The 16,418-nt window shown below is 34.7% G+C and overlaps 1 protein-coding gene across 3 annotated transcripts in view; it reads left to right on the top strand.

The window, feature by feature from the left end:
* The window catches only part of HMGCLL1 (3-hydroxymethyl-3-methylglutaryl-CoA lyase like 1), a 136,345-nt gene that overhangs the window by 52,865 nt on the left and 67,062 nt on the right, over positions 1-16,418 (top strand). Inside the window, exons 4-5 of one of the 3 annotated variants that reach the window (XM_045542225.1) lie at positions 851-946; positions 2,955-3,103. The exons of 1 other annotated variant lie outside the window; for it this stretch is intronic. In XM_045542225.1, the coding sequence (XP_045398181.1) occupies positions 851-946; positions 2,955-3,103 (245 nt within the window). The remainder of the gene's footprint in view (positions 1-850; positions 947-2,954; positions 3,104-16,418) is intronic. One more of the 3 variants, XM_045542226.1, reaches the window with a different exon arrangement.

Raw genomic sequence — 16,418 nt, 5'->3', positions numbered from 1 at the left:
TATTTCTTATATTTATTGTTCATGCCATAATTTATTATTCTTAAATTTGCAAGGCTTATGGTTATGTCAGTGGTTATTTCCCTGTTTGATGATTATGGGATCTGATTATTAGTTATTGCTTTAAGAGGCTAATTCATAGACTTCGTGGCAAACTGGTAAATTTGATATTGTAATTCAAAGTTGATTTTTTTATAGATATAGAAAATAAAGTCTTGACAGTGTGTGTTAAATTTTTTTGCTAAGTACTCTGTCTACTTTGTTCATTTGTTCACCTTATGAGAACAGATGGTAATAATATGATAGAACTATATAAAGCATTATAACTATTACTAACTAAAACACCTATGCTAACCGAATAACATTCTAAGATCTCAGCCTTGTTAAATTATTCTAAAGAATATATGTAATTTATATTTTACTGAATATTGTAAAATTTCATACCCTGAATATGATTTAGACATAAAATCTTCATGTGCAAAGTAAATGAATAACCTCTTGCTGTTCAAATTTTCCCTAAGCTCAGGGATATTTGAGCCTTGGACCATGAAATGAAAGGAAGGGAATAAAGATTGATCAAGTGAAAATAGTAGAGTTCAGAATTTCTGACTATCTATGGTCACCCATTTAACCAAATCCTGTTACATGACTTAGTTAAACTCATATCTATTTATTATGTATCTATGACACTGAGAACTACTTTTCTTTAGCTACGCTGGCATAGTTTTGTTATTTCAAACATGAATTTATGAACTATTACACCATATGTGACTAAACTTACCTGAAAACCTAAGACCATGCTTGATAGAATATTCAAGGTTATGTATTTATATATAATTATTATGTATTTAAGATGGCTGATCACACTGAAGTGATGAAAGGCATTCGTCAGTATCCAGGAGTTCGATATCCTGTCCTTACACCCAATCTTCAGGGGTTTCATCGTGCTGTAAGTGTGCTACTGATTTTTCTAAAATTCATATGCCTCTTATTGTTTTAAAGATCTTTACAGAGTTAAAATGGTGTCACGTGTAACTCACTTATAATCTTATGTAAATACTATGCTAATATACTAACATGAATACATAGAACTTGGTATCCTCATGGCATTGTTAGGGGCTAAAGTGCTCTACATAAGTGGCTTTTTCGGTTTAACCAAGAATCAAAACTTAAAAATACAATTCTTCATTTTGGTGAAATTTTTGAAAGTGTATTTGTGCTTCCCTCTTAAGTAAGTAACACAGAGTAAAACATAAACATTTCTCATGCACTATCATAATATATAGTTATAATTATTATTTAATTGATAATTATTTTTGTCAAGTTTTGGGGCAGCTTTTTGTTTCTGTTATATCCTCTTTCTAGGTGAAGCTAATCATTGTCATTGTATCTGCCTTTATCCTTATTCTTCTTCTGGTTTGTTTCTTCTGATCCCATGTGACTTAGGAATTTATATGATTTAAATAAAAGCTTTAATAGTTACATATACTAGAAGAACCACTTTAATTTTAAATAACAGCTAAAGCTATTATACTTGTATGGGTTTATTGCAAAGATTTTGCAGCAGATGTTTTCGGTGTTAGTGAATATTTCTCACTTCTGTATTTGAGACTGGATTGCATAAAGTTGAGGTTGTGGGGTGCTAAGTAGTGGATCACCTGCGAATGGATCTTGCTGGCATCATTTATATTTTCTTTGGTTTGATTTGGTAAAAATTTTATTGCATTGTAAAGAAAGAAAGGCATTTTAAGAAATTGTAAATATTGTTGTCATCCAGTCCTAACAAGATAGAGAATGTCTCCGCCTTGAAGAAGACACTGAGAGTACATTCTCATGTTAACTTAAAAGGCCCAGCACTGGAGAGGAACAGATCATGGCTTGGAAGTCATGCAGTTTTGTGCTCAAAACACAGAACATTTACTATGTGTAATGTTGTGCTAGGTATTTACCTTCTTTATGCCACAGGTTTTTCATCTTTTAAATGGGCATAATAACACTTAGTTTACAGCGTTGTTTATGGATTACAAAAAGAGTATGCAAAGTACTAAAAAGAGTACTGGCAAAGAGTAGGTGTTCACTAATAGAATTTTTATTTTAGAAGCTGAAAACTTATTTTGGAAGGAGGCATAGAAGCCAATATTTTTTTACATGTTGGAAGAAGGATGACAACGTAGTTCTTTTCTTTCAGTGTGTTAACAGGGGGTCAGGGGGAGAGGAGAAAATAGGAAGAGTGATAAAGATGCATTAACAGAAGGTCTTAAAAATCCAGCTGAATAACTAGGAGGCTTGACATTTGAACATAAGTCACTGGAGAAGCCTGGGGGAAGGAATAAAGTTGATAAAAGGGGCAAAAGAAAAAATGATTAGGTTAATATTTTGGATTTAAAGCCTGGCAAAAGGGTTGAAGTATTAGGCACATAAGATTATGAGTATAGTCATCAGGGTACGAAACAATGGAAGGTAGATTAGGAGATAGAAGGAAAATTTTGCACAAAATGTAAATGATGAATTGGCAAAATAGTTTTCTGTTGGATTGTAGGAAGAGAATAAAAATAGAAAGCATCTCCTGTCTTTTATTTTAATAATTGGTTTGAAAATGTTTTTAATGGAGAATAAAGGTTTTATTGGTGTGCTAGTGTTTTCCATAACTAGGGTTAAAGTATTTCTGAAGAAAGTATGTAATTTATGAAAGGCAAAATTAAATTGGAACATTGTCACTGTGTTTTCCATGCCTCATAGACTTATGACTATTGAACTTTCTGGAATTACTCTGTTACTGTAAAATATTTTTACATTTCAAAAGTGTATATGTGGCAAGATGAGAGGAATCCAATTTTAAATTATGAAGCAAATGTTAAAGAATACAAGTGTGCCTTTAGAGTGGCTAATCTTTCTTCTACTGCTATCATTTAGATTTTAAAAATTATTAGCTTTGGGCTTTAAATTATCTTTTTCAGGTTGCTGCTGGAGCCACTGAGATATCAGTTTTTGGTGCTGCATCTGAATCGTTTAGCAAGAAGAATATTAACTGTTCCATTGAAGAGAGCATGGGAAAATTTGAGGAAGTTGTTAAGTCTGCAAGGCACATGAATATTCCAGCACGAGGGTACACATAATTCTATTTTGTTAACATCTATTGTTAAAGCTTACTTATGAACTATCTACACATTCTTTCACCATTTATAAAATACATAGAGTATCTTTTTTTATTTCAGAATATTGTGGGGATACAAACATGTCAGTTACATGAATTGCTTTTGTACAGTTTGAGTCAAAGTTTAAGCAGGACCATCACACAGAGAGCGTGCATTGCACCCATCAGGTGTATACTTACCCATCCCTTCCTCCCCCATCTCGCTTGATTTCTGTTGAGTTTTACTACCATACGTGCACATGAGTGTTGACCAATTTATTCCAATTTAATAGCGAGTACATGTGGTATTGGATTTTCCATTCTTGTGATACTTCACTTGGAAGAATGGTCTCCAGTTCCATCTAGGTTGTTAGAAAACGAGCTCAGTGGTGGTCCATCTGGCATACGTATATCACATATTATCAATCCACTTGTGTATTGATGGGCACTTGGTTTGATTCCATGTTTTTGATTGTGAATGGTGCTGCAATAAACACTCAAGTACAAGTGTTTTTTTTTTTTTTTTTTTTTTTTTTATAAAATGACTTTTTTCCGTTTGGGTAAACCCCCAGTAGGGGAATTGCTGGCTCAAATGGTAGGTCTACTTTTAGTTCTTTGAGGTAAATCTATGCTACATTCCATAGAGATTGTACTAGTTTGCAGTCCCACCAGCAGTGTATAAGTGTTCCTTTCTCTCTGCATCCATACCAGCATCTGTTGTTTTGGGATTTTTTGATAAAAGCCATTCTCACTGGAGTTTGGTGATATCTCATTTTGGTTTTAATTTGCATTTTCCTGATGATTATTGATGTTGAGCATTTTTCATATGTTTATAGGACATTAGCCTACCTTCTTTTGAAAAGCTTCTGATTATGTCTTTTACCCACTTTTTTATGGGGCTGTTTGATGTTTCCTTGCTGATTTGTTTGAGTGTTCTTTATAGATTCTAGTTATTGGATGTATAGCATGCAAATATTTTCTCCCATTCTGCAGTTGTCTATTTGCCCTATTGATTATTTCCTTGGTTGTGCAGAAGCTTTTCAATTTAATTGGGTCCCATTTTTTTTCTAACTCTCTGATTTTCTTTATTCAAAAATAAAAGAGGTACAAAAAATGTACAACTAAAATGTCCAACGTAATCTGAAATAGTAGGTTCACCAAAAGGTCATAAAGGTAAACTTGCATTTTGGAGGGATTAATTATAATTACTAGAGAAAGAATGTTTTTTTTAAAGAACTGTATCTCAGGAAAATGCTGACCAGTGCGGTAGGTGGTTATTTAATCTCCCATTTTTATGGATGAGCCTAGGTCATGGACAGTCTGCTGAACAGTGAGGAACTACTCAGAGGAAGCCCTCTTCCTGGCAGTACAGACCTTTCCAGAAGGGTGGATTCTTTTATGGCCTCCCCTTTGGCAAGATAACAGCCACCCACAAGTACTTTCACTTCCAGGAGGAAGTTATGTGGGATATATATAAACTTACATCCATCTCTAGTCAATCGCATTTTGCCATCTTTAACACATGGCACATGGTGGTGGTTCTGGAAGACAAAATGAGGGACCAGGGGAGGGGAAGGGACACTGGCATTTTCACGAAACCCCTAGGTGGCGGAGCGCACCTACACATCATGCTCCAGATTTATTTATTTTTGTTGTTGCTGTGATTGCCTTTGGGGTCTTCTTCATAAATTCTTTGCCAAGGCCGATATCTAGAAGAGTTTTCCCAACTTATTCTTCTAGAATTCTAGAAGTTTCATGTCTTAGGTTTAAGTCTGTTATCCATTGTGAATTAATTTTTGTGAGTGGTGAGAGGTGCAGATCCTGTTTCAGTCTTCTATATGTGGCTATACAATTTTCCCACACCATTTATTGAATAAGGATTCTTTTCCCCAGTGTATGTTTTTGTCTGCTTTGTCAAAGATCATTTGGCAATATGAGGATGGTTTTATATCCATAGATCTATATCTCTGGTTTTGTGCCAGTACCATGCTGTTTTGGTTACTGTAGCCTTGTAGTATAGCTTGAAGTCTGGTAAAGTGATGCCTCCTGATTTATTCTTTTTGCTTAAGGTTGCTTTGTCTATTCAGGGTCTTTTCTAGTTCCAAACAAAGCATAGAATATTTTTTCTAGATCTGCAAAACATTGACATTGGTATTTTAATGGAGATTGCATTGAATCTGTAAATCACTTTGGGTAGTATACACATTTTAACAATGTTGATTCTGCCGATCCATGAGCGTGATTTGTTTTTCCATCTGTTTATATCCTCTGCAATTCCCTCCTCAGTGTTTTATAGTTCTCTCTGTAGAGGTCTTTCACTTCCTTGGTAAAATACATTTCTAGGTATTTTATCTTCTTTGTTGCTATTGTGAAAGTTATTGAGTCTTTGATTTGATTCTCTGCATGACTATTGTTGGCATATAGGAATGGTACTGATTTACATACATTGATTTTGTAACCTGAGACTTTGCTGAATTTATTTATCAATTCCAGTAGTCTTTTGGCAGTATCTTTAGGATTTTCTAGATATAAGACCATATCATCAGCAAAGAACAATAGTTTGACCTCTTCTTTTCCCATTTGGATACCTTTGATTTTCTTCTCTTGTCTGATTACTCTGGCTAGGACTTCCAGCACTATGCTGAACAGAACTGGTGACAGTGGGCAACCTTATCTGGTTCCAGTTCTAAGTGGTAATACTTTAAACTTTCCTGGTTCAGTATGATGTTGACTGTGGGTTTGTTGTATATGGCTTTTATAATTTTGAAGTATGTCCCATCTGTGCCTATTTTGTTCTTACCATAAGAAGGTGCTGTATTTTGTCATATCCTTTTTCTGCATCTATTGAGAGGATCATATGGTCTTTATTTTTACTTCTATTCTTGTGGTGAATTACATAGACTTGTGTATGTTGAACCATCCTTGCATCTCTTGGATGAAGCCCACTTGGTTGTGGTGAATTATTTGTTTGATGTGCAGCTGAATTTGGCTTGCTAGGATTTTGTTGAGAATTTTTGCTTCTATATTCATAAGGGATATTGATAAGAAAAGGATTATACAGAAGATTAATGAAACAAAAAGTTGGTTCTTTGAAACTATAAACAAAATTGAAAGGCCTCTCACTAGATTAACCAGAAACAGAAAAGAAAGGACTCTAATAAGCTCAATCAGAAATGAAAAAGAGAAATCACAACTGATACCATGAAAATACAAAATGTTATCTCTGAATGATATAAAAATCTCTATGCGCAGAAAGTTGAAAATGTGGAGGAAATGGACAAATTCTTAGAAGCACACAACCTCTGTAGGCTCAATAAGGAAGCAATAGAGCTCCTGAACAGACCAACATCAAGTATCTAAATTGAAGGAGCAATAAAAAAATCTTCCAACAAAAAAAATTCCCAGACCAGATGGCCTCACACCTGAATTTATCAGACCTATAAAGAAGAATGGTCTTATCAATGAGAAGGAAAGAATCCTCCCCAACTCATTTTATGAAGTCAATATCACCTTGATACTGAAGCCAGGAAAGGAGACAACATATAGTATCTTATTTGTCTTTTGTTAATTCAGAGAAATCACTATATAGTCATATCTAGTTGTCACTAATATTTATTGGTGTGTATCTAGCTTGTGGAATGTATAATGCAGTTGAGATCAGAGAGACTAGCATGCAAATCTGGCATTATTAACCATCTTATTAACAATCACTCAAATGCAGCCCTCTTCTGATCTCAGCCTAGTGTGCATTGAGATATCAGTATAAACTTATAACAGCTCTTGGAAAAGATTTATCTAATGTGGTTTTCAAATCTTGCTTTTTTAAGCATGACTTGTTCTTGAAAGATTATTTTATGGAGAACTTCAACGGAATACGTCAAACATAAAATTGAGCCTTTTAGCTGCTCTGGGAAGTTGTGTCCATCATTTTACCCATTCAACCTCCCCCTCAACAGCTGATTTCCCTACTTTCTCTAGGCAACCACAAAATACCTCCACAGCACTTTGAAGAACACTGTTTAAAAATACTTGGAAAACTGCTTGTGAAAGACAAATATGAATAGTTCTTCAGTTCTTCACTATTTTCTATTATATATCAAATTATTTATATATCATACTATTTGTGTAAACTCAGGGGTATCAGGTGTATTGGAGATATGGGTATTTTTCTTCTTGCCTTGCCTTTTTCTTGTAGAAACTGCATTGCTCGTGATCTTAACCATCAGCTTCCCATCCAGGAGATCCTGATGATAGGCTGCTGAGGAAGAAAAACTGACCCAAGATCCACAAAATTAATTTAATTTCTCAGGAACTTGGAAATGAAATACCAAACATAGTTACCTGAGTTGAAAGATTATGTGATTTTGCTACTGAGTTCCCTAATTTGGAATTACTAGGATGGAGCCACATGCAAATCAATGACAAGAAAAGAGTAGTAGAAAGCAGAAATGGAAAAAGGAGGCTTTTAGTGGTGATGACAGATATATGGGGAGGAAGAAGAGAAAGACATTCTGCCTCGATCCTTGCCTGCTTCTAGGACCAGCAGTTGTAGCACGTATTACAAGCAAGCCTATGTGCTGTGAAACATATAATAAATTTTTTGTTGCTTAGGAGGAATTTGTTTCTAAGACATTAGCTAATTTTCTATTGATTTTATAAATATGATATGATGAACATGCCATATCCTCTTAAATTACAGTGCATAGTGATCTGTAAGAGAAGGCTGAGTGTTGGAAATGTATTTAGGTGCAGGTTTTACCTCCAGTTGAGGTGAGCAAAATTCATCATGGCAGGAGAGATTCAATAGTTAATGAGAAAGATAAGTATGTCAACTTTGAGTGAAAGTATTAGGAAAAGATTCAAATTCAGTCAAAGTCATTTGGAGAACAAGTAGAGTTAGACTACATCATAGTGAACTATTTGTTGATTTGTTTTCCATTTTTAATTTATTTTCCCCTCTCCATAGTAAGTCTACAACATGAGTCTTTAAAGATATAGAATTATTTTTTGTAATTAAAATAGATACATATCATGTAAAGAACAAACAAGAAAAAATTTAAAGCTAAAACCATGTATTTCCACAGACATAAAATAAAAGATGTCTTTTTTTAAGGCAAAAGTTACATAACCATAATCAAAAAGGAGAGATGTTACTACAAGTTTCTAAATTCAAATATAAATATGTTGTCACTCCTTCCTTTAAAATACAGAGAAAAACAAAGATCTTATTATATTTTAATATGTGTTTAAAATGTGGAGTGTTAAGCTTTAAAGTAATTGTCATCATTAAGTTTTAAAAATATATAAGAAGTAAAGTGCTTGTGAAGCTTGCTCTTCAAATAGGATGTTTTTTTTAATGTTGAAAGATGGACATAAGCAGAAATTGTACGTAGTCAACTTTTATCATCTTAGCTCTCTCTTATAAAATAGAATAGTTAATGTATTTGAGCTATTAGAAATCCTAAATTCTCTTTAACACTTGTTTGAAAATTAATAATACCCCATCAAAAAACAAAAACAAAACCGAAAAGCTTCTTCTAACCATGCTATGTCTTAAACAGTCCTCCAGGCTTTGATAAAAGGCTATAGGAGCACAAGATGAATAAGAAGTGACCCACAGTAAAACCAAATCAGGAGAATACAGTGGAGACTTTGTTGTAAAATTATGCTATAGACAAATGTGTATTTTCCAAGTGTGGATTTTCTTCCTTTGGGGTGCAACTCCTGGATTTTCTGAAACACTATTAATTTTTAGAAATATGCCCCTCATGTAAGTTCACTAGTTAACACTTCAAATTATGTGAGTTCAGTAGTTATTTGTGCTGTTGAATAGGTATTCGCTATTATAAGCCATGTTGGTACCTATTTAAGGAAAAGAGCCATGCTCAACTGGTTGACACTGCAGTGGACGCTTCAGCATGTCTTGCAGGGCAACAGCTGCATCAACATGTACTTGATAATCATCCAGAAAATTTATGGCATCCACTATCAAATTTAAAGGCCATAAAGCGGTACACGTTTTATAAATGCTCACTAAAACTGTTTAAATTTTTATAAATATAGTAAACTTTCATATGGTCTAAATAGTAGCTTTTATTAGAGTTATGAAGGCTATTCAGTCCCCCCCCCACCACAACACACACATCACATGCATGTGTACACATTTTTTTATACGTGCTCAGAACTTTACATAACATCTGGGACACATTGTGAAAAGATACCATACCAAGTCAGTGACATAAAATGCAGAGTCAGCTAACTACTGTTGCATCTGCATTGTACATGAATGAACAATGAAATGTCTGCATTTTGGACTTCATTCTTTAATGTGCAATTCATGTGACATGTGTTAAAAATCTAGGTTATTTTTCCATTATCTTGTTAAATCTTAAAAGGTTAAGAAAGCAAAGAAAAAATAAAAGCCTGTGGTAAATGTTATTATTTTTCTTTTATCAATGTCATTTATTGAAAGAAATATCTATTGGTTTGCCAGGATCCTTTTGTGAAAGGCGAAAGATTTATACGATCTGAACAGAAACCAGAGTATGTCAGGATCCTTTTGTAATTGAAATACCTTGAGATATGAAGTAGTACTCTAGTAAATGACATTGAGGATTTCTTTCTTTTTGTCTAAAGTGAGTATCAACTTCTCTTTATTAAAGGCGTGTGAATTGCATGCTCACTCTGTGAGAATATTAATTTAAAAATAAAATTATCAAAAAGGTGGTGTTAATTTCACTGGTAAAATGCTTGTATAAATGAATATTATAAAAATCACAAGGCCATCAGGTGTTTACATCAAAGCACAAACTATGAAAACCTTTTTACATAATCATATCTTGCACCTCTCTTATAAAATGGTCTGCAAAGATTTGATTCATGATTAACCTTCTGAAAGTCTGAGCCTACTGAAAGTTCAAAGAAATGTATTTTTAATGTTTTTCCTAGAAGCCAAACAAAATTATTTATGCGTTGTTTAAAAAATTACAAAATTCAAAAATATTTATGGGTAAACTGCAACTGTTGAATTTCTTTTCAAATTTCCAGAAGAAGTAAAGATGTGAAATACTGAGAATAAGGAGTAAAGGCAAATTAATAATTAAACTAACATAGACAATCATAGATTGCTTTTAGATACTGAGCGACAAAGAAAATTATACGATACCATAATGTTTTACTTTAGTCATAACTTCTTTATAAAATATAATTAATATTTATTAATATTTAGGAAGACATGAGGAGTCATATTTTCCTAGAACCATAATAAATCTAGAATACTCATTTTATCCTTTTCTTCATCTGCCATTTCTGTTACCATCTACTGTCTTCTTATCCACAACCAATGAAAATCCAATCTGGTTTTAAAGGCTTCTAAAAGAGATTGAATCTCATATATTAATGATCAATTTCTTTGGTAAAGGACTCTCAAATTAGGCAATTCTTATTGTGCTTAATTATTTTTGAATTGGTTGCCTAGCTCTACATAATTACCATCCTTTAAAATGGCAATCTCCCTAACTGCTATGAAATAAGGGCATGGTCTTCCCCCTCAAAATGCTCAGTTTTCATTGATTTTCCATTTGAGAGGTGATTTATAACTCCACACATTCATTCAAAACCTTGCAACCTACTTGCTGAGCTAGCCCAACCATCTAGGTCATGTTGCACACTGAGTTTGTGCTTCCTGCCCATCTCCTTGTCTGATGCTGAATGTCATCATGGATCCTGACCCTGAAGGAATAGTGGTTTTATTGAGTGAGCTAATGAGTCTCCTTATTTAGGGCTCTGTGTTTCAAGTCCACAGTGACTAGCAGGCAGTGTTTCTCATGACTGATGTATCAGATATCTTCTGTTGGCTGATCTACCCCTACGGAATTCGCTTGCATGTATAGAACCATCTTTTCATAAGTGGGAAGCTTCTTGCCACCTACAGAAGTTCCTTTCCAGATTCTATTGTTAAGCTGAGGCCTAGATGTTGGCCTGGAAGAACAATTCAAATCGTCATTTACCAAAATATGATACATAAAACTGTAAAAATGAGACATCTGTTAAAGCTATTTTCTTTCATACATATGGTTTGTTTGAGGGTTTATACTTTTTTTAGCCTTATGTATTATTCTGGCACTGCTATTTGCCAGAATAACACATACCCAGCAGCAGTTAATATGTGTAAGATGTGTTTGTGCAGGCATGTCTAAATAGCTGTCATTTAGAGGTTTTGAGGAAAGAATGTGTTTTGTTATTTCTCACGAAATTAGCAGTAAGACCTTTTTATTATTAATTATTCTTTGGCTGGATCATACCTTGTGAAATCTGGGCACAATGTAGATTTGTAATTCATACAAGTAATTTCAAGAAAGTTAATGGTTTCCTAAGGTGTGAAATTAATTCAGCACAGGTTGTGGTTGAATGGTATATATTCTTAGTGCTTACTGTGACTTAAACAATTTAAAATTATTTTGAACATGCTTTTTCTTTTATTTTACATGATGTCAGTGTAAAACAGGTATGCAACAAAGAGTGAATCTAAGAAATAAGTATGAAAAGAGATTTTATGTATCATGTGAAATAGAAAAATGAACATCGGAAGTTTTTAATTGGTGAGGTAGCCCTTATTTTTCAACTGAAAAGCTTAAATAACTATGAATTCTTTAAAAGCATTTACAAAAATATTTTAATTTTAGAAATACTACTCACATGAAATCAGAACATAAAGAATATCTGGAAAAAGTACTCATTAAATTCCAGAAATACTATGCAAACTTACATTTAATCTCATTTAACTTTATCAAGATAATTCAATAGAAAACATATTTCATCTTAGACATTCTTAAATTACCAAAATGCAAACAAAATTCATTTAAAAAAAAAGTAAGTTAGAAACTGAGATGAGCCAAGCTGAGAGCTTTACCTTTGGAAATATCTAGTCAGATTTTTCCAAATTGTTACTCAACATGTTTGGTGGTATTATATTAAAATAAAAACAGTGGAAGTGGCAGTGAGGGGAATTCATGGTTCAAAAACTTGTGGACATCTGGATTAAACAAGATTATGCAGGTTCCCTAAATATAGGACTTCTTTAAACTAGGGCTGGAGGAGGGCTGTGTAACACTGGGTTTCCAAAATTTAATGATCTCTTGGAATCCCCTTTTCACCATTCATCCGACATGGCTAGTCCCCTGCATTTCTTACTTCTGGACTCATCAATCAGCTCTACAGACAAATTATCTGGACATTAGACATGCTGAGTGGGCTGGCCAAGAAAAAATTGTGATTTAAGTGTCACAACCGGATCACAAAAGGCAAGATTATCTTATTCAGCTTCTTATAGCTAAATTTGACAATGATGCTTTGGTTTTTGATTATTTTTTTTCAAAAGTAGGCATGCCATTGAAATTTACAAAATGAACTATAATGAACAGAGCCGTGCAGTAAAATGTCTGTCTCATTAAACATAGGAGAACAAACTGTCCAGTGCTGAAAGTTTCAGGTCTCTGAGATTTTAAATGGGTCATTAAAAATTTGAGGGCTTGGCACTTTAGAGAACTGGGTCAAAAACCAGAAAATATAGAACTATGAGGAAAAACTCTCTTAAGGTACATTGATTTAATTTGGTGAGTAAAAGAAGAGTATTTTGTACACAATCATGCTATTTAAGAAGAAAGACTGTTTTACAAATTTTTTCTGAAGACCAAACAATGTAAGTGATCATAAGCTTGAACCTGAAACATGTGAGATGTTGGGTCCAGATAATTGAGAGCATATCTAGATATTAAATTGGGTCTAGTCTGAGGTCTGGGGGAAGCAGGGAGTTTGCTACACAGGGCCCAATTAGAATTGTCCCAAGGGATTTTACAGTAGTCTCCCCTTATCTGTGAGGGATACATTGCATGACCTACAGTGGATTCCCTCAAACTATGGATAGTACTAAACCTTATACATACTTTTCTCCTGTACATACATACCTCTAATGAAATGTAATTGGCAGGTGCAGCCTCTCAAGTAATTTTTATATTTTCCAGTCCAAACTTACTCCTGAATCTGTAAACACCCTTTACTTGTAGCAAATGGCTTGGTGTCACCTGTTTCTTGGGATCCCTTGCTGAAGTCTTCATATAGACTCAGTGCTTTCTGGTGTAACCTGTTATCCTCACTTAGAACATGTTTTCTGTTCATGTCTTCCACACACCAACTTAATGCCTTTTCTAAGAGTTTATCATGCACTGTGGCTATAACTTTTGCGGTTTGAGATGCAACAGCAAAATTATCATGAATTTCTTTTTCCTTCCTCACTATTTCATGGATAGACATTCAGGTTCCTACCATAGATCTTAGCATCCTGAGTATACAAATGTTTTCTTTATTAAGTCAAGAACTTTCACCTTTTCACTTAAAGAAAGCACTTTATAGCTTCTTTTTGGCATACCCGAATTGCCAACATCATTACTTTTGCACTTTGGGGCCGTCATTAACTAAAATAAGGGTTACTTGAACGCAAGCACTGTGTTGCCAGGACAGTCTAATAATTGAGATGCCTACTAAGTGACTAACAGGCAGGTAGTGTAGGCAGTGTGGATACTTTGGGAAAAGTGATGATTCAGGTCCTGAATGAGATGATGTAACATTTCATCATGCTATTCAGAGTAGCCTGCAATTTTTAAACTTGCAAATTGTTTATTTCTTGAATTTTCCAGTTAATGTTTTCAGAATACTGTTGACCACAGGTAGCTGAAACTGCAGAAAGTGAAACCACTTGTAAAGTGGGGAGGGACTACTGTACGTGTATGGGGCTCTAATGCCCTTTTAAGACAGCTGTGGGTGGAGCTGAGGCCATTTAATTGAAAATTAGCCCAAAGATGTATCATTTTAGGAAGCAAAAGCACAAAGGTTCAAATAAGGTAGTTGAACAATTAGAGGGAAAAGACAAATAAAACAAAAAGCATAGCAAGTTTCAAAAGGTATGCCCCAGGTGTGCCAGCTGAATGGGAGCAGCAGCCCCTCCCTCCACTCATTACAACAAGGAGTGCAGCTTGAGCCAAGAAACTTGCGAGTGGCTGCTTCTCCCTGGCAGAATCATACCCCTGGTAGAGGCCCCTATGGACAGAGAGGCCTGCCTCTCTCTCCTTGGTGTCTTGTGGTGGAACAGGCATGCACAATTGGGGACCCCACTACCTGCCAGTGTCCTGTGGAGACTCATGCTGGTGGATCAGACACACAGACTGTGGGGTAGTTCCATGGCTGGTCTGGGGTGGCACAGGAGCCCACAGAGACTATTCTGATCAGAGAGTGCTGTAGAGTTTCAGGGAGCAAATAGAGAGGGTGCTCACCCACCTTGGAGAGCAGCTGCACTAGTGGACAAGGATGGAAAGAGCCTGGCCCAGGGCTAGCATCCCCAGGTCTCAACTGAGAGCCCAGATGAGAAGGAACCAGTAAAAGAACTCCAGAGACATGAAAAATCAGAGTGAAAAGAGACTCCCAAAGAAGATAATAACTTCTTACCAGTGGATACCAACCAAAACAAAAAGATTGAAATGACAAATGAAGAATTTTGAATATGGGGATTGTAAGGAAGCTCAGTGAAATTCGAGAGAAAATAGAAACCCAATAGAAACCACAAAACAATGCAGGAAACAAATGAAAAATTCATCAAAGAAATCAAATTATTAAAGAAAAGTCAAAGAGAACTTCTGAAAATGAAAAATGTATTCAAGGAGATACAAGACATAGTGGAGAGACATAAAAATATGCTAGATTAAGCAGAAGAAAGAATCTCAGAGCTTGAAGGCAACACCTTTGGGTTAAATAAGTCGGTCAAAGAGAAAGAACAGACAAATAAGAGGAATGAACAAAGCCTACAAAAAATATGAGGTTATGTAAAGAGGCCTAACATAAAGAATCATAGGCATCCCTGAGGGTGAAGAAGAAGACATCATTCAAACTGAGAATCAAATCAAAGACATAATACTGTTCGCAACAGCAATAAAATAAATAAAATACCTAGGAATATATTTAACTAAGGAAGTGAAAGACCTCTACAGGGAGAACTACAAATCACTGAGGAAGGAAATTGCAGAGGATGTAAACAAATCAAAAACCACATCGTGTTCATGGATTGGCAGAATCAACATTGCTAAATGTCTATACTACCCAAAGTGATTTACAGATTCATTGCAATCCCCATTAAAATACCAATGTCATTTCTTGCAGATCTAGAAAAAGTAATTCTACACATCGTATGGAACCAGAATAGACCCTGAATAGTCAGAGCAACCTTAAGCAAAAAGAACAAATTGGGAGGCATCACTTTACCGGACTTCAAGCTATACTACAAGGCTATAGTGACCAAAACAGCATGGTACTGGCACAAGAACAGAGATGTAGACCAATGGATCAGAACAGAGAACCCAGATATAAAACCATTCTCATATAGCCATGTAATCTTTGACAAAGCAGACAAAAATATACACTGGGGGAAGGAATTCCTGTTCCATAAATGGTGCTGGGATAATTAGATAACCACATGTAGAAGACTGAAACAGGATCCACAACTTTTATGACTCACAAAAATTAGCTCACAATGGATAACATTTACATTTAAGGCATGAAACTATAAGAATTTTAGAAGAAAATATTAGAAAAACTCTTACAGACATCAGGTTAGGCAAATAATTTATGAAGAAGACCCCAAAGGCAGTCACAGCAACAGCAAAAATAAATAAAAGGGACCTGATTAAATTAAAAAGCTTTTGCACAGCCAAGGAAACAATCAATAGAATGAATAGACAATCTCCAGAATGGGAGAAAATATTTGCATGTTATACATCCAATAAAGAGCTAATAACCAGAATTTACAAACAACCCAGGCAAATCAGCAAGAAAATAATCAATCAATTCTATTAAATGTGGGCAAAAGACATGACAAGAAACTTTTTAAAGAAGACAGACGAATGGCCACTAAATGTGAAACAATGCTCAACATCTCTAATCATCAGGGAAATGCAAATCAAAACTACAATAAGATATCACTTATTTCCAGTGAGAATGACCTTTATCAAAAAGTCCCAAAACAATAAATGTTGGCATGGATGTGGAGAGATAGGAACACTCATACAATGCTGGTGGGACTGCAAAGTAGTGCAACCTCTGTGGAAAGTAATATAGAGATACTCCAAAGAGCTTTTACTATAAGTTTAATTATCAATATAATTCTTTTATAGTAATTTGATTTTTTCTCTACTTTTTTTTAGGATTATCTGATAGTATCTAATATGCATTTTACTATGAGGTG

Source organism: Lemur catta, chromosome 2 (genome assembly GCF_020740605.2).
Source record: "Lemur catta isolate mLemCat1 chromosome 2, mLemCat1.pri, whole genome shotgun sequence".
NCBI classification, from domain to species: Eukaryota; Metazoa; Chordata; class Mammalia; order Primates; family Lemuridae; genus Lemur; species Lemur catta.
Note: the sequence above shows the minus strand (reverse complement) of the source record. Positions and strands in the feature narration are given on the sequence as shown.